At 39.0% G+C, this 24262-nt stretch overlaps 1 protein-coding gene across 8 annotated transcripts in view; it reads right to left on the minus strand.

Moving 5' to 3' along the window:
* The window catches only part of IL7R (interleukin 7 receptor), a 37767-nt gene extending 14053 nt beyond the window's left edge, over positions 1–23714 (minus strand). For 3 of the 8 annotated variants that reach the window (XM_004017053.5, XM_042233871.1, XM_060400508.1), the window contains exons 1-3: positions 19287–19424; positions 14952–15090; positions 756–913 (exon numbers count right to left, since the gene is read on the minus strand). In XM_004017053.5, the coding sequence (XP_004017102.3) occupies positions 756–913; positions 14952–15090; positions 19287–19368 (379 nt within the window). In that variant the 5' untranslated portion in view covers positions 19369–19424. Of the gene's footprint in view, positions 1–755; positions 914–14951; positions 15107–19286; positions 19425–23611 lie in introns of those variants that run through there. The other 5 variants (XM_060400507.1, XM_042233872.1, XM_042233877.1 and 2 more) reach the window with 4 other exon arrangements.
* Positions 23715–24262: the final 548 nt, after the last annotated feature.

The following is a 24262-nucleotide window of genomic DNA, read 5'->3' on the forward strand; positions in this document are numbered from 1 at the left end:
TGGAATTTTGACTCTTTCCTGTCCTCTGGAATATCCACTTTTGCCTGAATTTTTAGCCTTCTTGGTCACCCTATAGGCTTTAGACCTTCCAGCTCCTACAACCATGATGGTTGATTCCTTAAAATAAATTTCTTTTTCTCATCTCTCCTCTCTCTCTCTCTCTCTCTATCCTATTGTTTCAGTTTCCTCTGGAGAATTCTAATACGAAAGGCATATTTATATGTATGGCTGAATCCCTTCACTGTTCACCGGAAACTATCACAAAACATTGTTAATCAGCAATACTCCAATGAAAAATAAAAAGTTTTCTTTTTCAAAGGTATATTTACTTAAAAAAAAACTTGGTGATTTAGCTAAACACATTCAGAATATAGTAGGCATATGGGAGAAGATTACAAGGAATTCAGGAAAATGTAAAGTGAGGTAAGGAAAGGATGTGAGTTGGTAAAGTACTGGAGGCCCAGCTCCAGCTAGACACTTCAAACAGATGAATGCTTCCTGCAGGCTGTAAGTGCCAGTCACCCTTTTTCATAGCTGAATTTGAAGACCCTCAGAGTTCTCTCACAGTAAGAATTAGCAACATCAGTTTCAAAATTTCATTTCTCTTAAAAAATTATGTGCGATAGAGAATTTTATCTTTTCTATTGTAAGCAGTTTTCATGATTTGTCCACTTTTAACATCCCAAAACTTTAGACACAGATATCTGTCTTCAGAATCAGAAAAATGACAACATATCCCATATACAACTTCTTACCTATCTTCACTATGTTCACTTTTCTGCAAGTCATGTTCTTTTTTTCAAGCTTCACACATATTTTACTGTCTCCAATCAGTAAGAATTTCTTTGTCTTGAGGAAATACCTCTCTTGCAGTTTATTAAAATTCAGGCAATATACATCCAAAAGCGCCCCACTGTAAAAACAAAAAAGGAATTTGTCTTAATTCAAGTATTATTGTATAGAATGGAATAGCGTCACATCTACATTTCAGTTGTGTGGCTTTAAATTTGTCCATAGAGTAGATCCACATTTGAGAGTTCAGTTCTGTTCAGTTCAGTCGCTCAGTCATGTCCAACTCTTTGTGACCCCAGGGGCTGCAGCACACCAGTCCTCCCTGTCTATCACCTACTCCCAGAGTTTACTCAAACTCATGTCCATTGAGTCGGTGATGCCATCCAACCACCTAATCCTCTGTTGTCCCTTTCTCCTCCTGCCTTCAATCCTTCCCAGCATCCTGGTCTTTTCAAATGAGTCAGTTCTTTGTATCAGGAGGCCAAAGTATTGGAGTTTCAGCTTCGGCATCAGTCCTTCCAATGAATACCCAAGACTGATCTCCTTTAGGATGGACTGGTTGGATCTCCTTGCAGTCCAAGGGACTCTCAAGAGTCTTCTCCAACACCACAGTTCAAAAGCATCAACTCTTCAGTGCTCAGCTTTCTTTATAGTCCAACTCTCACATCCATACATGACTACTGGAAGAACCATAGCCTTGACTAGATGGACCTTTGTTGGCAAAGTAATGTCTCTGCTTTTTAATATGTTGTTTGAGAGAGAGAAAATTAAAATAGATTTTTGCTGCCATTCTAATGTGGTCATTTACTCAAGCTCTAGTCAAACATGTGCATGAAAATAATGAAACATTCTTAACTTTTAGACTTGATTATTAGAAGAGAAATACTTTGTTTAGATGGGAAGCTAATTTCTTTCTTTCTTTTTTTGATGTTCTGCAGAAATATATTGAAAAAAATAACGCATGTAAAGAAATATTGACAAAAAAGTTTAAATTAATCTAAAGGATTATATACAAGAAGCCATATACACTACAGGGATTTCCCTGATGGTCCAGTGGTTAAGAGTCTGTCTTCCAATGCCGGGGATGCAGATTCAGTCCCTGTTTGAGGAACTAGTAATAGGCTCCCGCATGTCCTGGGGCAGCTGGACCCTCGTGCCAAAACTACTGAGGTTGCACATCACAGCTAAGGCCCAGTGCCATCATAAAATAAAATGTGTGTGTGTGTAAATTGCTCAGTCATGTTCAACACTTTGCAACCCCATAGACTGTAGCCCGCCAGGCTCCTCTGTCCATGGGATTCTCCAGGCAAGAATACTGGAGTGGGTTGCCATTTCCTCCTTCAGGGAATCTTCTCAACCCAGGGATTGAACTCAGGTCTCACACATTGCAGGCAGAATCTTTACTGTCTGATCCACCAGGGAAAAACAAACCCCACCCCCCACCTACCCCGCATAGAAGTAAATATTCAAAAAATACACTTAATAGGTAATTTTGGAATTTTTATAGGTAATTTTGGCTGAGTTCCACTTTTAATTGATCAACAAATTGTTAAATCAACTCTTCTCCCCATGCTTCTTGGATTAAATGCGCTAGGAACGGAATTCTGTCACTTCTGTGACCAAAAAGATCAGACTTTCAGGAAATGCAAGAAAAGAAAATGTTGCCTACAATGCAGCTCCATCTGAAGCTCCAAATTGTATTTTTTCAAAAAAATTCTTCCAGGGATGGAATCCATATCTCCTGTGTCTCCTACACTGCAGGCAAATTCTTTACTACTGAGCCATCAGGGAAGCCTACATGTATACCCTGCTGTATTAAAAATAGATAACCAACAAGGACTTACAGTATAGCATGTGGAACTCTGCTCAGTGTTATGCGGCAGGCTGGATGGGAGTGGAGTTTGGGGAAAATGAATACATATGTATGTAAGACTGAGTCCCTTTGCTGTTCACCTGAAGCTATCACTGTTTATTAATCAGCTAGATCTCAATATAAAAAGTTTTTCAAGTATGTTTCAGTTCCAGAATAGCTTATATCACACTAACCCTCAACAAAAACTACAATAAACTTTGAACAAGATATTTTTGAAAATACTATTTAAAAGCATTGGAGAATAATCAAAAGTAGGCAGAAACTAAAGGGAATTTAATTCTTTAGAAAAGGGTGGATTAGATCCTTCTTTCTATGTTGTTTGTTTTGTTTTATCTAAGGGTGCTTTGTGGTGGGCATTTAGAATCTAATAAAAGGCCACAGTTCTACTATCTTAAGTGAGAGGACAGAATTTCATTTGGCCTGAATGGCTGGGTATTTTTAAGGGGGGAAAGCCTAGAAATGAGACGCTTTAGAGATAGAAGACACCGGGTCTATACGTAAACTCTGCTTAAATTATTATATGTCCCCTTAATTATGCTAATGTGGAGAAAGCTCCAAGGAAACTGTGAAAATAGCTAGATAGTTCTAGAAAGAACTAAACAGATATTTTTGGTGCTGCCTGAAAAGAAAAATTTGGAGATTAATCCAGCCTAAGTTAACTGAGTAACAGAGTTAAAATTAATGCTTGCCAGAGGAAGTTAGGCAGAAGGCAATGGCACCCCACTCCAGTACTCTTGCCTGGAAAATCCTATGGACGGAGGAGCCTGGTAAGCTGTGGTCCATGGGGTCGCGAAGAGTCAGACACGACTGAGCGACTTCACTTTCACTTTCATGCATTGGAAAAGGAAATGGCAACCCACTCCAGGATTCTTGCCTGGAGAATCCCAGGGATGGGGGAGCCTGGTGGGCTGCCGTCTATGGGGTCACACAGAGTCAGACATGACTGAAGTGACTTAGCAGCAGCAGCAGCAGAGGAAGTTATCAAAACCCAATAAATAAATAAACTACGCTATTTTCAAAAGCACCCTTCCTACACTCAAAAGCTGTTGCAAAGCAGCAGAAAAAGAAAGACATGACACATAGTCAAGACAAAAAGCAGTCAATGGAAACTGACCCTAAGATGACTTGGATATCGGAACCAGCAGAAAAGAACTTTTCAGCAGCTTTTGTAAATATGTTTAAGGGCTAAACAAAAAATGCTATCATAATTATTGAACAAATGTATAACTGTAGTGGAGAAGTGGAAACTAGAAAGGAAAGCAAAATGAAAATACTATAACTGACAAGTACAAATTTAAAGTTTTTAAAGGATGGCTTTAATAGCAGATAGAAGATGGCAGAAGCAGAGGTTGGTGAAGTTGAAGATAGATCAATAGAATTATTCAGTCTGAAACAACAGAAACAGTCTTGTTGACCTATGGGACAATATCAAGGGGACAAATAAATATGCAATTAGAGTTTCAGAACAAAAAGAGAGAAAGAATTTGGCTGAAAAATACCTAAATAATCTTCCCAAATTTCCAAAATGTCAGAAAGCATATCAACTGCTGGGCTTAAAAAACTCAGCCAATTCAAGCAGAATGAGTACAAAGGAAACCATACTTAGGTACATCATGGTCAAATGACTGAAAAGCAAAGGCAAATAAACCTTGAAAGCATGCAGAGAAGTAGATCACTTCTCATCAGAAATTATGTGACCCAGAAGACATTGGAATAATATATTGAAGACTCTGGAAGGGGAAAAATTGTCCATTTTGAATCCTTATAATATAAAATGTTCTTCCATAAAGAAGGCAAAATAAGGATAGTTCCAGTTATATAAAAGTTGAGATAAGTTGTTTTAGGAAGTTCTTTAGACCAAAGGGAAATAATACTAGGTGGAATTTCAGATCTACAGGAAGCAATTAGGTGTACCACAATAAATATAAAAAACACCACCTATTTTCTTTTCATAAATTCTTTAGAGATAAAGATTGTTCAGGACTTCCTTGGCAGTCCAGTGATTAAGACTCTGTGCTCCCAATACCAGAGGGACAGGTTCAATCCCTGGTCAGGGAACTAAGATCCTGCATGCCACATAGTGTGACCAAAAGAAATGAAAAAGATTTTTAAAAATAAATAATGTAACATTGTGGAATTAACAATATATATAGATATAAAATATATGACAGTAGTACAGAGGCTAGAATGTGTTAAGTACAATTGTATTGTTCCAAGGTCCTTATATTTTTCATGAAATAGTATATTAACTCTAACCTCTGATAAGAAATGGTTGAATATTGCAACACTTAATCTAAAAAGAAATAGTGCCCAAATGTGAAAATAAGGAAGTCATAGAATGTTTCAATAGTTCCATTTCTTTCAAAGAAGTTAAATTGATTACTAGTAAGTTTTCCTACAAAGAAAATTTTATGTCCAGATAAAACTGAAGAATTCTATCATAAGTGCCAATCTTACACAAATTCTCTCAGAAAATTGAGAAGAAATGAACATTTCCCAACTTGTTTTATGAAGGTAGCTCATCTGGAACCAAAAGCTGGCAAAGATATTACAGAAAAGAAATTTGCAAGTTAATATTCCTCAATTAAATGTTAATATATTGAGGTTAACACATAATGATAAAGTAGGATGCATTGCAGGAAATCCAGGTAGGGTCAACAATCAAAGATCAATCAATATGATTCATCACACGAACAAAATAAAAAACATAAATAATCTGATCATCTCAATTGGTGTAGAAAAAGCACATGACAAAATTCAACATCGATTTACAACTAAACTCTCAGTAGACACTTCCTCAACCTGATAAGGGGTATTTACAAAAAGTCTATGGTTAAGAGCACACTTGATGGTGAACTAGTTAACAGTTTTCTCCTAAGGTAAGGACAAAGCAGGAATATCTATTTTTCCTACTTTTATTCAACAATATACTGGAGTTCTAACCAGTGCATAAGGCAAGAGAAACAAATAAAAATAATTAGTTTGGAAAGAAAGAAAATGAAATTTTCTTTATTTTCAGACATGTCTGTTCACATGGAAAACTATAAAGATATTCCAACACAATTACAGGAACTAATATAGTGATTTCACTAAGGTCAGTTTACAAAAGTCAATCTTATTACTATAGACTAGTGTCCAAAAATTGGAAAATAAATTTAAAAAATAACAGCTCCACTTATGATAGCAATAAAACACAAAATGCTTAGAAATAAAATTAATAAAATATGTTTAAGGCCTTTCCAAAGGAAATTACAAAATATTCTTGAGAGCTATTAAAGGAAATCTAAACAGAGAGCTACGTTCATGGATTAGCAAATTGAGTGCTGAAAAGATGAAGATTTCCCCCAAATTGGTATATATGATTTTAATCAAAATATCAGCAGGATTTTTAAAAAATTGGGGAGCTTATTCTAAAATTTATGTGGAGACACAAAGAACTCAGAATAGCCAAATAACACTTAAAAAAAAGTAGAACAAAGATGAAGGACTGGGAGACTTGATTTCGAACTTACTATAAGGCTCTGACCATCAAGCAGCTTAGCACTGTCACAAAGTTAGAAATATTGATCAATGGAAAATATAATGTTCTGAAATAGACTCATACATATAAGGTTAATTGATTTAAAATACATGCACCCAATGAATTCAGTGGAAACAAATCTCTTCAGCGAATAGTCCTGGAACAATTGAGCAAATATGTGGAAAATATGAACCTCAATTTCACAAAAATTAATTGGGTATGGCGTATAGTTCTAAATATAAAGACTAAAATTATGAACTGTTTAGAAGAAAACATGAGAAAATATCTTCCTAACTTTGAGGGTAGACATAAATATAGTCATAACACAAAAACACTAAGTATAAAAAAGAAAAATAAAATAAATTGGGCTGCATCAAATGAAAATCTTTTGCTTATTAAAATATGCCATTAATAAAATGAAATGGGAATAGCAGATTCATTGATAACAATTCATTAATAAAATGAAATAGCAGAAAATAGTTGTAGTACATATATCTAACATCATAATTGTATGTAGAGCATATGAAGAATTCACACCCAAGGGACAAATAATTCAATGAAAAAAGACAAAAGTCTAACAGATATTTACCAAAAGAATATATGTAAATGGCCAACAGTACATGAAAAAGTGGTCAACATTATTTGTCACTTGGAAAATGTAATAAAATCACGAGATGCTATTTCAAAGTCAAATATTGGGAATGATGTGCAGTTCTCATATATCGAGAGCAGGAGAGTAGAACGATGTAACTACTTTGGAAAACTTGTTGGGCAGTTTCTTATAAAGGTAAATACACACCCACCAGTGATACAGTAATTCCACTCCGAGGTTTTTACTTCAAAGAAGTGAAAATTTGTATTAAACTGATTTGTGAAAGAATCTTAATGGCAACTTAAAAAAGAATAATCTCAAACTTGAGAAAACTCAAATGTCCATCAAAAAAAAAAGCATTAAAAATTTGTGATAAATTTGTTGGAGTATAGCTGATTAATGATGTTGTGTTGGTTTCAGGTGTACAACGAAGTGATGTGGTTATACATATACGTGTATATGCTTTCCAGTGGCTCAGCAGTAAAGAATCTGCCTGTCAATGTAATAGACACAGGTTTGATCCCTGGGTCAGGATGATCCTCTGGGGGAAGTCATTGCAACCCACTCTAGTATTCCTGCCTGGGAAATCCCGTGGACAGAGAAGTCTGGGAGTCAGACAGGACTTAGCAACTAAACAACAACAACAAAAAGTACAACAACGTACATGTACCAAATTTTCAAATTCTTTCCCACTTAGGTTGTTACATAATATTAAACAGAGTTCCCTGTGCTATACAGTAGGTCTTTGTTGGTTATCCGTGTAAAATATAGCAGTGTGTATGTGTCAATCCCAAACTTCCTAACTATCCCTCTCCTCAACCCTTCCTCCCTGCTAACTATTTATAGAGAGATATTTGCTTAACTTATATATTCAGGTAAAGAAATAAAATCTCACAATCTAACTTTGATCAATAATTTGTAAAGATGGATGAGGATAAGAGTAAAAGTTCCAAAAAAAAAATCTATCATATATTTGAACAGTGGAATTAATATTCAGCAATTGGAAAGATGAGCTATGAGATAAGCATAAACATGGATAAATCTCAAAAACATTTTGTTGTGTGAAAGAAGTCACAGAAAAGAGGGAGCAGTGTATTGTTTCATTTATAAGAACTATCAGAAACCAGCCAAACCAAAGGGTGATAGAATTCAAAACTGATTTCTCACAGAAGATGAGAGATTGAAAGGGGACATGATGCGTCCTTCTAGGGTGAAAGGAATTTTCTGCATCTCAACTGAGGTGATGGCAACATGTCATATATGTTTCTCAAAACTCATTTAGTATTTGTACATTTTACCATAGGTAAACTTTATCCCCAAATGAACTGTAATCAAAAAAGAAAGTAAAATGAAATTAACAAACAACATAAAAATTAAAGAAGTAAAGCAGAGTATGTATTCTCACTGTAAAAGTAAACAATGCAGAGTAAAAGGAAAATTACTCATTTCTTTCGTTCAACCCCCAGTTTGATTCACATCTCTTGTGATAACCATGGTTACCAGTTTGCTTTCCCTACATGCCCTTTAAATCCAGCCACAGAGTCCTAAAAAGAAGTAAACTGGGTCAAATTGGAAGTGAGGATTGTGGAAGAAAATGGTTGGCTTCTGTGAAGAGAATTCTTCTCATTAATCAGATTTTTTTAGAAAAAAAAATATGGAGAGTATATTCTCCAAAGGTCATTTGCTATCCACAATGTAGAATGTGTGTTGGTTTTCTGGGGTCAAACTGGATGTGTGTACACTTTTCTCTGCATGTGCATATATAAGCCCTTTCCAGGATCATTCCTGAGCTCTCTAGTAGACGTGTGTGGAATGTTCAATTACAGATCCGTAGCATGTAGGAATGTTCCAGTACTGTTGGACATTTGAGAAGAATCTAAAATGATATTCTCAATTCATTCTTGCTTTTCAAGAAATGTGAGTAATGAGCAACAACAATAAAGCATCACCATCTGGCTGTCTTACAAGGCTGCTGTTGCTGCTGCTGCTGCTGCTAAGTCTCTTCAGTCATGTCCGACTCTGTGCGACCCCATAGACGGCAGCCCACCAGGCTCCGTCGTCCCTGGGATTCTCCAGGCAAGAATACTGGAGTGGGTTGCCATTTCTTTCTCCAATGCATGAAAGTGAAAAGTGAAAGTGAAGTCGCTCAGTCGTGTCCGACTCTTAGCGACCCCTCAAGGATGGGCACCCTTTAAGGGCCCTGAGCGCTAGGATCTGCTCTTTGTGGAGGGGAAGCCATGATGGGACTATGAGACAACTGTGGTCTAGAACAGACAACCTCATTTCATGCCACTGACCCTGGCTTCAGGTGACCAAAGGAAACTCAGTGTCTCCCATGAGTGGCTCAACTCGAGTCAATCCAATTCATTTCCATTCACTTAATTAAATTAAAACAACTTACTTGGTGCTAAGTGTGTATTGCTAGGATTAGGAATGTTCTAGGACTAAACAGAAGAACTGCACAAAAAAGATCTTCACAACCAAGATAATCATGATGGTGTGATCACTCACCTAGAGCCAGACATCCTGGAATGGGAAGTCAAGTGGGCCTTAGAAAGCATCAATACAAACAAAGCTAGTGGAGGTGATGGAATTCCAGTTGAGCTGTTTCAAATCCTGAAAGATGATGCTGTGAAAGTGCTGCACTCAATACGCCAGCAAATTTGGAAAACTCAGCAGTGGCCACAGGACTGGAAAAGGTCAGTTTTCATTCCAATCCCAAAGAAAGGCAATGCCAAAGCCTGCTCAAACTACCGCACAATTGCACTCATCTCACACGCTAGTAAAGTAATGCTCAAAATTCTCTAAGCCAGACTTCAGCAATACGTGAACCGTGAACATCCTGAAGTTCAAGCTGGATTTAGGAAAGGCAGAGGAACCAGAGATCAAATTGCCAACATCTGATGGATCATCGAAAAAGCAAGAGAGTTCCAGAAAAACATCTATTTTTGCTTTATTGACTATGCCAAAGCCTTTGACTGTGTGGATCACAATAAACTGTGGAAAATTCTGAAAGGGATGGGAATACCAGCCCACCTGACCTGCCTCTTGAGAAACCTATATGCAGGTCAGGAAGCAACAGGTAGAACTGGACATGAAACAACAGACTGGTTCCAAACAGGAAAAGGAGTACATCAGGCTGTATATTGTCACCCTGCTTATTTAACTTCTATGCAGAGTACATCATGAGAAACGCTGGACTGGAAGAAGCACAAGCTGGAATCAAGATTGCTGGGAGAAATATCAATAACCTCAGATATGCAGATGACACCACCCTGATGGCAGAAAGTGAAGAGGAACTAAAAAGCCTCTTGATGAAAGTGAAAGAGGAGAGTGAAAAAGTTGGCTTAAAGCTCAACATTCAGAAAACGAAGATCATGACATCCGGTCCCATCACTTCATGGGAAATAGATGGGGAAACAGTAGAAACAGTGTCAGACTTTATTTGTTTGGTCTCTAAAATCACTGCAGATGGTGACTGCAGCCATGATATTAAAAGTCGCTTACTCCTTGGAAGAAAAGTTATGACCAACCTAGGTAGCATATTGAAAAGCAGAGACATTACTTTGGCAACAAAGGTCTGTCTAGTCAAGGTTATGGTTTTTCCAGTGGTCATGTATGGATGTGAGAGTTGGACTGTGAAGAAAGCTGAGCGCTGAAGAATTGATGCTTTTGAAGTGTGGTGTTGGAGAAGACTCTTGAGAGTTCCTTGGACTGCAAGGAGATCCAACCAGTCCATTCTGAAGGAGATCAGCCCTGGGATTTCTTTGGAGGGAATGATGCAAAAGCTGAAACTCCAGTACTTTGGCCACCTCATGTGAAGAGTTGACTCACTGGAAAAGACTCTGATGCTGGGAAGGATTGAGGGCAGGAGGAGAAGGGGACGACAGAGGATGAGATGGCTGGATGGCATCACTGACTTGATGGACGTGAGTCTGAGAGAACTCCTGGAGTTGGTGATGGACAGGGAGACCTGGCATGCTGTGATTCATGGGGTCACAGAGTCAGACACGACTGAGCGACTGAGATGAACTGAACTGAACTGAACTGAGGACTACACTCCCCAACACAATGGCCACAACCCCAAGTGTGGATATTGAATCTTTGAAATATGGCTTGTCTAAATTGAGATGTGCTCCAAATATGAAATAACAGATTTTGAAGATGTAGATATTCAAAATACCTCATGAATATTTGTATTCCTACTGTTCATATTTTTTGTTCATGTAGGTTGAAATGATAATATTTTGGCAAAATTACATTAAATAAGATGTTATTAAAATTAGTTTTCACCCACTCCACTCCAGTACCCTTGCCTGGAAAACCCCATGGATGGAGGAGCCTGGAAGGCCGCAGTCCCTGTGGTCGTGAAGAGTCAGACACAACTTAGCGACTTCATTTTGACTTTTCACTTTCATGCATTAGAGAAGGAAATGGCAACCCACTCCAGTGTTCTTGCCTGGAGAATCCCAGGGACGGGGGAGCCTGGTGGGCTGCCATCTATGGGGTCACACAGAGTCCACACGACTGAAGTGGCTTAGCAGCAGCAGTAGACAATTTAAATTACATATATCACTCCCACATTTGTGGGTCATATTATATTTCTGTTGGATAGTGTGGTTTGAGGGTATTTTGGTGGGGAGAAAAGATTACTACAGGTACCCAAGTAGACCCATAGGCTGGCAAAATTGGCCCCATGGAGGACATCAACCCTAAGCTACTTAGACAAATTCCTTTTTTTCTGAAAATAGAGACTGCTGGGGACCACAGGATTCTTCACCTTAATGACACTTTCTTCAATCTCCTACAAATTTGTGTAGTTTAGTGTGATAAACACGTTTCTCTTGTTGCTGCAAACAGGAAATACTAAAAACAAACCACAGAGGTTATTCCTCATTTGATCCTAAAAGACAGAGTCTTCTCAAAAGTTAGTATGGTTTAGAAAGGACTAGATTAACAGCACTTGACAGATATTGCTAGTTAAGTCAAGAACATGAGGTAGCCTGGGTTGGATGTAGCCTCTGATGTTGGAGGTAATTGATGAAATAAAAAAGAGATATTTGAAGTGGTATCTGTAGGTGGCACATGGGAGTGACTGTGGTGCCTCCACGAATGTGGAAATAAAGGAAATACAATTACCTTCTGAGAGCTGCCTGTGAAATTATGCAAACAGCTAAAAAGCAGGGGCCCAAATTTACATGTCTATGGTGTCCACGTGGGTAGTAAAAATGAGAACAGTGGGCTAACTTCAGGACTGAGATTTAATTCCCCATCTATAGAAGCCATCAGAATTCTGTTCAGTTAATTTTTTCTGTCTGGGACCAGTATTACCAGATCTGATTTTCAAAAAGAGATACCTAGATTTTAAGAAGCTAGCAACTAAATTTAAAAAAGAAAATTAACCACTTTGAGATCTGAATCAAATAACTCTGGTTTTATCAATAAAATCAACAAACAGATTTCCTTTGTTTTGCTTCTATATTTACTGAACCTTTGGATCACATATTTAAATGAAAATCCCATGACACAAAATTAAATATCATTTACAGGCACCAACCATAAGCCAAACACTAATCCTTCTACCCCAGTGTGAGTGGTTGTTATGATCAGACTTTAAATGTGATTCTCGGGTCACAGAGCTAGTTATTGGGTTATTGGTTATATTGATTATTGGGATAACAACCTCCCTGCCTGTTTCCGGAGCTTCAGCTTTGTCACTGCCAGTAGCTGGGAGCCGGTCAGGGTGCTGGTGAACAAAAAATTTCTAGATCCCCCAGTGAGAGTGCATTTATACTGATGTATGATCTACTGCCCTCTCTGCCACCTCCCCTCAAAGACTTGAGCGTGGGATGAATATTTGGGTCACTGTAAGAGTTGCATTTATCCATGTGAGGTTGTCACTTGGCATGCTGGTCATTTGCCTCTGTGATTTTGGCTAACCCAAGTCCATCCCCGAAAGATGGATCCACATATCGAACACTAAATTACTGGTTTCTAAGTCTGGGAGTCTGGCGGCCAGATCAGGCAGGTGGTAAGTGCTTGTTGGAAAATAACCCTGGTGAGCCCTCTGGGAAACATCTGGTTTCCATCAAAAATCCCACCTGTGTAAAGACTTCAGCAGAACTCAGTTTCCAGTGATTTCCAATTTCTTTCTTTATAAATTTATATTCACAGAAAAAAAGAGAAAAGCTTGCATAAAGCAATTTTGGGGGACAGAAGTCCAAACTTTGCAGAAAATTCAACACTATTTAAGGGGCTTTAACTTGAGCTACAGCCCCCCATGTGCCCCAGGTGGCCCTAAGTGGTAAAAACAAAACAAAGCAAAACAAAAATCCCTGCCAATGCAGGGGACATAAGAGATGCAGATTCGATCCCTGCGTCAAGAAGATCCCCTGGAGGAGGGCATGGCAACCCACTCCAGTAATTTTGTCTGGAGAATCCCAGGAGGAGCCTGGTGGGCTATAGTCCATAGAATCACAAAGAGTCAGGAATGACTGAAATGACTTAACACACACTTAACTTGAGCTACATGACTGCTCAGAATCCAGGAGTTGCATGAATCTTCCCCTCAAGGTGTAGCTAACTTTGCAAAAATGATTGCCTTCCAGAAGCATCTTAGCCTACTGAGGGCTTCATACTTACTTTTTAACGTGGAAAACATGTCTTAAAACAATCCTTTTCCAATGGAAATATCTGAATCCAACCTAGCAACCCAAACGGAGGCTACAGACAGGTTAAAATACGACAGGAGAAATCAAGAGACTCGTGAAAGGAAGTGAGGAAGTTTGTTCAAGTGGCCAAGGAAGTGGTCAGATACTGTTATGAGTGAAAGTGGACAGAAGGTCTATCTCCACCTCCCCAAATAAAACCGCTGCTGTTTACCACCCAGCTAACTGGAGAGGCAAAGTAGACCTCTGTGTCAGAGGGGTTTTGCCCACAAAAATGATGTGCATCTTTTGAATGAGTTGTTCAGCAGCTTTAGTGTAGTGTACTTGTTGCACAGACCCTGGACATTGTAGGTTCCTTTTCTCTAGATGTATGTTATTCCTGGAAAGCATGTGATAAAAGTGAACTGACAGAGGCAGACTGAGAACACACTGTGGCATTCAAGTTCAAGGTCATATTTATCCAAAGACCTTAGCAGGAGATATTGCATGCACAGAGGCAGGGAATTAACATAAGACATGGGATCCAGGACTTGTCAAGACCATGTGTCATGGGAGATTGGCTGTCTATGGAATATAAGAAGCCCTCTTTTACTACTGGTAGATTTTGACTCATTTTCCTTACTATACAACTAACTAAAATTAGGTCATCTGATATGAATTTGGAAATAGCCACAAGTCAGAATTTCATGACAGAGTATTTTTTTTCAAGTCATCAGAGATAGTAACTCTTGGCAACAAGAGATGTTTTGTGGAAGAGGGAGAAGATAAGTTCTCTGAGCTCTTTACTAAACTTTCAAACCCACTAAGAGACTTTCTCTTTCTTTTTACCTTTCTTAGTGGCTCCATGAAACCCAGAGTCAATTTCTTCCTGTGGATTTTTAGAAAACTGGTATCGGCAACTGGCTGGGTGGCAGTTGGGTCTAGATTCACAGAGTTTTGACTTAATGTCCGTTTTTCATTACTTATTACATACTGGATGTGTCATCTAATTAAATAATTGAAGTATTACATTATTTAACCATCACATCTCCCTATGAGGTGGTATTTAACAGGTGAAGAAACAAAGGAATAGATAAGTTACACAACTTACTCGAGGTTAAAAAGCTAGCTAAGTGCTTGTGTTAGGATCAGAAACCAGGCACCCGCCCAGGAGTATGGCTTGAAGACACTAGATTGTTCCATGTTGGGCAAAGAGCCTTTAGGGGAGGAATGAACCAGGACAATCAGAATTTAAATTCTGACTTGAAGTCAGGAGGGATGTGGGACCTCCCATATCCACACCATCATTTGGTTGTAGCAGCGAAGACCTGATAGATGAGCTCCTGAGTGTTTCTTTGCTTGAGTCTCTTGGTGAAAGACAAGGAGTTTGAGGAAATTTTTGGAATTTACTCAATTTTAATATTTGATAATTAGCCCCCATACTCTCCTTTGCAGCTGTTGCTGTGTGTAGTATACAAAAGAGAGATGGGGGATTTCTAAGCACCCTTTGAAGGCACCATTCCTCACCATATTTCAAGTTCCAGATTGGTGCTGTTGATGTCCGAGTCATCAAACGTGCAGGTCAGCAAGTGCTGGAGTCCATCCACTTCCAGCTGACTGTAGCATGAGAATGAGTAGTCATCCAGTTCTGTGTCATCAAAATCTCCTGGCAAGGAACAAACCTACAGATGTTAATGAAGCCAATAAGTGCCTCCTTGTGCAATCTGGACTGATGTTGCTGGAATGGTAGCCTTTCATGGCAAACATGGAATGTTGATTGTTTGTCTAAAGAAGGAAAGCCCAAGGGCAAGACAAGAAATAGGACTTCGAAAAAAACAAAAATAAAAACAAACAAAATGACAAAACTCAGACAAAGCTTCATAAGCATAGATTTTTTTCTAATAGAAAAAAGTCATCACAATTAATAAATAGTCTCCAAAGATTTATAAATATCTCGCTATTGGGCAAGAGCATTGGAGATCCAGAACGAGACACTAAATGCATCCTTTCTTTTATATAATGAGTATTTCTTTGTTAGTCTATACATTTAAATGAGATACTCTATTATTTATGTGCCACCTAATCTAACCTTGTACTTTATTACTAATTTTCCTTTATTGCCTCCCAAGAATATTTTTTGAATGAATGATAGAAGATGATAGCTATCTTGCAGTCAGAAGTTCACTTCTTAAAACAGGAGCTTTCCCTTACCTAAACAGATATCCCACCTAAAAATCCCATTGATTTTTCCCACTGTGTGAATATTTATTTAAGGCCGCTTGTCTTAAGCTACTAACTGAGGCAAACAGGATCAGAAAAAATTACATCACAAGACTCAGACTTGGTGGAGCTTCCCATAAATCTTAAAGATACTACTTCTGTGCTAGTATATCTTCCTTTTACAGATATTGTGTTTTATGAATATGAGAAAAATTCTAGAAGCATGTGGGAAACCAGAATTTTTATGCCATTGCTTTTTGAAAGTACTGTCTTTTAGAGATAGTATTTGATTTCTTAAGATAGATTGAAGCCCGTAAGATTAAATATATATTTTGTGTGTATATTTAATAGTATTTAAAAAAGAAAAATATGTCATCAAAGATACTCCATCTGGGATCTGAGAAAATCCAGAGTAACCAAAGCCATTCTCAGAGAGATTGAGTGTGAGCTATGACTGCTTCAAGGTCCATTGATACTGAAACTACTTTGGCCACCGGTACTAGAAAATTGAAGCTCTAGGGGTTGGGGAGATCCCCTGGAGAAGGGCATGGCAACCTACTCCAGTATTCTTGCCTGGAGAATCCCCATGGACAGAGGAGCCTGGCGGGCTACAGTCCATGGGGTCGCAAAAAGTCAGACACGACTGAGCGACTAAGCACAGCACAACACAGCACAGGCTTTAAATAGGATAGAGAATATACTGAAAATTAAACCCCAACTGAGTATCCTGAAGGCCGTGGGATTACAGACAGAATCCTCTTTACTTCAACAACCCAGTATTTCTTTGGGAGAATTAGTAAAGCTGGTTGTGAGTGGACCAACCGGTTGAGAGAAAGTTCAGTTCAGTCAAAGCAACAAATCTTGAAGAGCCACACCTAGGTAAGAGCTGCAGGCACTGTTCCTTCTGACTACACCTAGAGTCCATCGAGCTCACAATTCTGCCACCAGCAGACTCCTGATGCTGGGAAAGATTGAAGGCAGGAGGAGGAGGGGACGACAGAGGATAAGATGGTTAGATGGTATCACCGACTTAAAGGACATGAGTTTGAGCAAGCTCCGGGAGTTGGTGATGGACAGGGGAGTCTGGTGTGCTGCACACCATGGGGTCGCAAAGAGTTGGACATGACTGAGTGACTGAACTGAACTGTATTTCAGCTGGATATGGCCCTCTTTTTAATGGCAGTTTTAAATAATGAGGGGCAGCCCACTATTTGGGGCTCCCATGTCAAAATATTCACTCCTAATCTTACCGAGTGAGATCCAGTCCCCTAATTGCTGGCACCTTTCTTGATGGAATGGTTCTGGGTGGCTTTAGCCTGCCCTTATATGACAGTACTCATGCACTCTAAATATTTTCTCTTCCTTAGAACGTCTACCAATCTGGTACAACAGAACCTACATTACTCTTTGGATTCAGACATTTGTGGGTCAACTTGAAACTAACACAACATTGTAAATTAATACTTCCATGAAAGAGAAAAAAGTAGTGGTCATACAGTTAAAATGGCTGTGTTTTGAGAAATAGCTCATTGGTTGTTTAGCAGGTTCTGAGCTCATTGATTCTGAGCCAAAGTTGCTTTGTAAACAAGAAAAGTCCCCTCAATAACCTGAAAAATTGCATGGTATTTTACAAAGAGAATGTCATATCTGCTCTCAGCTTAATTAAGAGTCATATACAGAGTGGTTAAGACCTCCAGCAACAGAGGTGGACAGGTGTGGATCTAAATCCTGGCTGTTCCACTGTATAGCTGTAATCCTTCATCAGGTCCTCTCTAAGCTTCAGGGTTGTGATATTTAAATTCGTGTTACTAAGAGGAATCACTGAGTACAAAGATCTTGCTTAGAACACAGAAGGCACTAAATAAGGGCTTGCTAAGACTATTATCACAGTCTTTGAGAAATAGAGAAAAGATAAAAAAAAGGAATTCTAATTCGAAGAATATACATGAAGTCTTTGGGGGCTCCTTTGAAAAAGAGTGTTTTGTCAAAGGTATTATTATGACTACAGCTTTGAAATTACATAGAGCTTATGAACAGTGAGTTTTTAAAAAATGCTCACTTATAAAAATTAGAATTTTTGAAATATGTATTATAGACAAGACAACGTGGTTTAGAAGTTTCCCTACTGGAAGGGCTTAGTTGATTAAAAGTATAAATGATTTGGATTTTTAAAAAGTATCTTCTTCTCTTGATAACTCTTATGCTTATCAGAGAACTAACTTATCTTTAACAAAGAGCAGTTGATTATTTTGAATTCCTGACACCTCAAACCGAGAAGTATTTTGAAGTAATCATGTGGATGGGTGGTTACAGATTTCTTAAAAAATACCCTGAAATTTAAAAAGTTGAAGTGAAAACTCAGCTTTCAATGAGAATCATTAATTTGTTTTTAAAATAAAATGACCACGCGGGGGTTGGGGGAGCAGAAGGGATATATTATATTCCAAAGGGTAAGATTTATGTGTTACCTGCCAAGCATCTACATGTACAGACACAAGAAAACATTTACCATGAAATAATTATCATCCCCCACAAAGTGATTCATTCACAGTCACACTATGAAAAATGTCAACCCTCAGACAATTCCATTAATGAAAATATGCTAGGGATTTCCTTCCTTAGTGATTACATGACTTAAGCTATCTAAGCTGAGTCTTAGGCTGATGTGCTTAATAGCTTCACTACGCAAATACTTTTAAAATCTTGAAGTGAAAGCATTTAATTTTCAGGAACAATTTGGTGGTCCAAGTTTCCAGGTGGCTCCTCTGGGCCACTTCATCTTTGCATAATTTCAGTTGTAATTACAATAGATTTACAAAGTAGACACCATCTGCCTCTAGGTACTAAGTATTTAAGGATTCTAAAGAGACTTATTATATGATGATAAATTCATTGGCCTGGATACAGTTAAATATATTTCAAAAAGAACTCATTCAGATCTTACCCCTATTCAGTTATTCACTAAGAATACCACATGATCACACCAAAACTAAAGTTTTTTTTTTTTTTTTGGTTATTTAATTTAATTAATTAATTTATTTATTTTGTGGAGTTAGATCATATTTTTTTATTTTTTTTAGTTTTTATTTTTTTAATTTTAAAATCTTTAATTCTTACATGTGTTTTGAAGAAATTTTCAAATATTTGTTAAATGTCTGCTATGTTCTAGATACTGGAATAGGTGCTGAGAAAACGCAAAGGTAAGTGCAGACAAAGTGGTTGTTTTCTAGATACTATTTTATCTTGAAAGTGATATTTTTGGAGCCTCCTAAAAAGATAAAGCAAAACAAAATGAGCTTCTTTTCTTAGCAAGGTAAAGTTACCTTGAAGGTTCTCTAACAAGCATAACCATTGGGTCTCTATGGGTGTTCTTTTTGTAAGATCAGAGGCATCAACAAATATTTAAGATTCACACTGGGAGAGTCAAGTGCATCCCTTGACAATTCTAAGGCTTTACAGACCACTTGCAGTGTTGGCCCCAGGCCCCCTGTCCTGGTGGTTAGAACAGGCAAAATGGTGGTAAGCCCTCAAACTCCCTTAAATTTAACCCAGTGCCCCACTCCAGTCTATTAGGGATCTGAGCAACTGAAATAGATGCTAGGAATCATCTGAAATCATGAAGAAAAATCAGAAATGACTCACCATTTTCTGCATAGCCACTTTCTCCAGAAACAGCTTGAAGTAAATAGAAAAGCATACCCAAAGCTCTACTTAGAAGTGTCATTCTGAGAGAGAAATAGAGGAGACAGCCAGCGCGTGAGCCTATGCGTAGGAATGAATGAGAGAGAGAGAGAGCGAGCAACTTAAATCTATAGCTTTAGGACTTTATACTTGTTTAACCACAGCGGGGAAGTAGGGGGGAAGTCTAAACAGAAGAAAAGAAGGCAAGTGCCAGAAACAGGAAGTGTGAGTAAAAGTATCGCTGTTGTAAGCAGAAGAAGAGGAAAGGAAGGGATGGAGCCTTTCAGAGGCTGGTACCTCTTCGGCATCCCTGGCTGACCCCAAATGTACTGGCCTTATTTCAGATGGAGGTGGTGGATTCAAATCTAGGCTTGAACTATCTTAGATCCACTTTAAAAGATTCATGAGACAAAAATCTAAACAGACAAAGTTTATCAATTGCTTTTCTGAGTGAGTGTTGCTGTGAAGGAAGATTGTGTACTTAATGAAGTCATTTACTGCAGGTATATTTTAAATTGTCCTGCCTCCCATCTCTGAACATACATGATAGGGTTCCACAAGCTTTTCTGTTGTGTATTTTTTTTGTGTATCACTGGTGGTTACCTATGCCTCATCCATCGTAGTAGCCACCTGAGAATTATTTGTTTAATGTAGAAGTTGGCAAGCTATGGCCCAGGAGCCAAATTTGGCCCACTACTTGTTCTTGTAATGGGCTTCCCTGGTGGCTCAGATGGTAAAGAATCAGCCTGCTATGCAAGAGACCTGGGTCCGATCCCCGAGTTGGAAAGATCCCCTGGAGAAGGGAATGGCAAGCCACTCCAGTAATTTTGCCTGAAGAATTCCATGGACAGAGGAGCCTGGTGGGCTACGGTCCGTGGGATCACAAAGAGTTGGATACGACTGAGTGACTAACACATACACTTGGTCTTGTAAGTAAAGTTGTGTTGATACATGGTTGCTTTGTGATTCTATCACCAACTGTACATCACACAAAGTGTAAAATCTTCACTATCTGGCTCTTTACAGAAAAAATCTGCCGACCCTTTGTTTAATGGATAAACAGTTTTCCCTGTGTATTTAAAATAGGATTCTAGTTGTGAAAATCTGATTCCCACACAGCTTTTCAAGAATATAAGATACATGTGTGCCGCACTGGTACCGACGTATACAGGACAGAATTCTGAGACAATGATAGAGGTCATTTAGACTCTCCTTAAACTAGTTTGTCCATAAAAATTGTCCTCAAAACAGCCTCATGGTTAAAACCATGATATTTGTCAAGCCTGGCTGCGTGCATGCTAAGTCGCTTCAGTATCCAACTCTAGCCTGCCAGGCTCCTCTGTCCATGGACTTCTCCAGGCAAGAATACTAGAGAGGGTTACCATGCTCTGCTCCAGGGGACCTTCCTGACCCAGGGATCAAACCCACAACCTCTGTGTTGCAGGAAGATTCTTTACCGCTGAGTCACCAGGGAAGCCCAAGCCTGGATGACTTCTTACTAATTGTTGGATGCTCTTCCACATCATTTATGTTCAAAGTCATAAGCAGATAACAGTTCTGTCATCAACACACTTTTGCTCACGTCTGACTTGTCATGGATAATCTAACCTGGATTCTGGCCATGGAACACCACTGTCTTGATTCACCTTTTTTTTTTTTTTAAGAAAAATCCGCGAGACTGTGAATATAGGGTGACAATTCCAGAGATGCTGAATGGACAGTGACTTATAAACTTCTGTTCAATTCACTGTTATTGAGTAGCTTTGGTCCTATGGACCTGTAAGAATGCTATGGGAAAGTGGGAAAGTGCACTCAGTCGTAGCGGGATCTTTGAGACACCATGGACTGTAACCCGCCAGGCTCCTCTGTCAATGGGACTTTCTAGGCAAGAATACTGGAGTGGCCATTTCCTCCTCCAGGGACTCTTCTCAACCCAGAAATTGAACCCAGGCCTCCTACATTGCAGGCAGATTCTTTACTTTCTGAGCCACCTGGGAAGCTCCAAGAATGGCTATAGTAACCAAGATGAATAACATCCTTTGCCCCAGTGTAAAGCAGTCTTAGAAAGTCACATGAGTTAGCTTGTCTTATTGTTACATGGGTTTCCCTGGTGGTTCAGTTGGTAAAGAATCTGCCTGCAATGCAGGAGGCCTGGGTTTTATCCCTGGGTTGGGAAGATCCCCTGGAGAAGAGCATGGCAACCCACTCCAGTATTCTTGCCTAGAGAATCCCCATGGACAGAGGAGCCTGGTGGGCTGCAGTCCATGGGGTCGCAAAGAGTCAGACAAGACCGAGCGACTCAGCACATTTTCACAGGTACTGTGACAAACTCATAAGAGGTGAAAGGAAGAGGTGGGGCATTTGTGTTAGTCCCTGGAAGCCCCTCTTCAGAGTTGAGGCAGGTCCAGTGTCAGACATGGGGTGCCCTGTTCATAACGTCATACAATGGATTACAAATTCAAGGAACATTTCAAAGCAAGAAGCCAACTGAATGGGACACAGTCTACCTCCTCCATTTGCTGAGGCCTTCTTTCGGCATTTTTCACACATCTTCCATGAAGAGTGACAGAAATAAATGGTGACAATTTTGTGCATCAAATGATAATTTGTGTTCTCACTTCTGATTTTTCTTTGAATGCTCAGTTAGACAATCATAAGCCTGATTGAGTGTTGGGCTGAACATCCTTTCAAGAAAGCTGCAATTATAAATTTTCATGAACTAAGTGTTCAAAGAGAAATCACAAATTATAGCCATCCAGCAACACAGACCTCGTGAACTGCTCACAGGCTGTCACTCCACGGGTGAGTAATTGGGTCATGTCTCTTTAAATTCTCTTGTTTATCATTCAAGTGGACTATCATTTTGATTGTATCTCTTTCCTTTAGTTGTGAAGATGTAAAAGAACAAAGTCAAGACACAATATTTTGGTACAGCATGTGCTAGTTGGCTCAGGGGATTTCCACGGGTATACTTACTCTCTTCGGGTGGGGCAGGAGATGCTGAAGGACCTCAGAGAAAAACCTATATTAAATGTGGGGAGCTCAAAGATGAGAAGCTTCACTTTTCACTGTAGAGATTCTGGGGGAGCAGTGGTGCCTTCCCTACTTTCTTTACCCAGATCTCGCTGCTCCTTTGGAAACTTAGAAAAGCTAAGTTTCTAAGAAACTTAGAAAACCCCTTGCTCCACCTACCACCTAAACAGAGACATTTACTCTATTTCTTGTCATTATTGGCTTTGGGAGAAGTAGAGAGATGAGAACAGCAAAAGTGGAAAGATGCTCAGGGCACCGGAGCCTCTGACCATGGAATCAGGATCTGAGCAAGCAGTCTTTTGATGGGGCAGCTTGACTGGAGCTGACATTTTCTCCTTCTCGTCTCTCATCATTTCTTCTCATTGCGTCCTTTCTCTTCCTTCTTATGTTGTCTTCCTCTAGCTTCTTGAGTTCCTATGATGTGGTGAATCATAGCAAAGGTGTTTTATTTTTTTCTCAAATACAAGCAGAACAGAGTGACTTTGTAAGACTCCCAGGATCAGTTGATCCTGTCTCTCCTTTCTTCCTTTTTTTGTGATCGTTCAGACCATTTGTGAAACTGACAAAGCACACAGAAAAGATTTTCTTAAATTTTCACACTGTAGTAAGTTACATGCCCTTTGTGTATAACTGGTTAGAGTCCTAAAGAGCTCAGAGAACTGACCTTCAACAAGATTTGAAATTTTTATTCCAGTTGGAGGGGTGTGCACTCTTGGATTGTTGGTTGTTTTTCACTTGGTACAAGTTCCTTTAGGAAATCCCATGTTTTCTCTTTTTCCTGGATTAATAAGGATAAAGATGCTCCTGGGAAAATTCAGGCTGAGATCTTAACTTCTTGCTAATCTTCACTATCTCAACTCTTCTTTTATGAACAGAAATTTTATTTCCATCCTTGACAGAAGTTATAGAGTTAGCGGGACAGACATCAATGTATTGCCTCTTTCAATACCCTTGGGAAACAACTGTTTCAAGACCAAAAGTATTTCTCTGAGTCAGTTTTTAAATGAAACCTATAAAATAGCCCCTTAAACACTTAGTAATTTGTCCCAAATGAGAAAAATGTAAAATTCATTCATCTTGAGATTGAATATTAAAGGACAATAAAGTGAAATAACAGCAACAATAGTAATAATAGATAGCATGTTGCTATAGAGATATACTGGCTATAATCTGTTGTTGAAAAAATACTCAAAAAAGTCCCCAAAGACATTCTCTGAGATCTGTATTAACCTCCCCCTCTCACTGTCACTTACCTTCTTTGATTAAAGATTAGATTTTATCCGTAAAGTGGAAAGCAACCATGGGCCCTGCCTTCTGCCAGAGAAGAGACATCCAGGCCAGCTCAGGGGAGTGACTGGGGAGCCCCGAGCACTATGGGAAAAGAAAAAGGAAAACACCCAAGTGTATCAAGTAGGCGAAGATGGCTGTGGGGAAGTCTCACTTTGCTCTCCTCCTGAGCAAATCCTCTTTAGCATTTATCAGCGTGTGCTGAGTCAGGACCCAGGCTTCTAAGGGGGAGTCCCAGCACCGTGAAGTTTCATTTCCAGGAGCACAATATTTTCCTTGTTGTGGCTCTTCTTTCATTTCCCTTTCCTCCTTACCCCATGTCTTCAGCCTCATGCCTTGCTTTCATTTGTGTTCTTTCTGGGCAGAGATGACATACCAGAGCTGTTGTATCTTTACAAGATTTTAGTTTTTGTCTTCGGAAGCAACAAAAAGGAAATATTGGAGTGCCAGTTGGTCACCCTTTGCTAAAGATGTTTCTGTCAGAAGTAGTGTCTGATAGCAGGAGGTGCCCAAATTTCAATAAAAGTGTTAACAAGAGTGTTGAGCCTTTAGGAAAGTGGGACACTGTCTGGCTATGGCTATAGGCTCCAGAGCTTCTGTGGGCAGCTGCCAAGTTG

The sequence above is a fragment of the Ovis aries genome, chromosome 16, assembly GCF_016772045.2.
Source record: "Ovis aries strain OAR_USU_Benz2616 breed Rambouillet chromosome 16, ARS-UI_Ramb_v3.0, whole genome shotgun sequence".
NCBI lineage: Eukaryota > Metazoa > Chordata > Mammalia > Artiodactyla > Bovidae > Ovis > Ovis aries.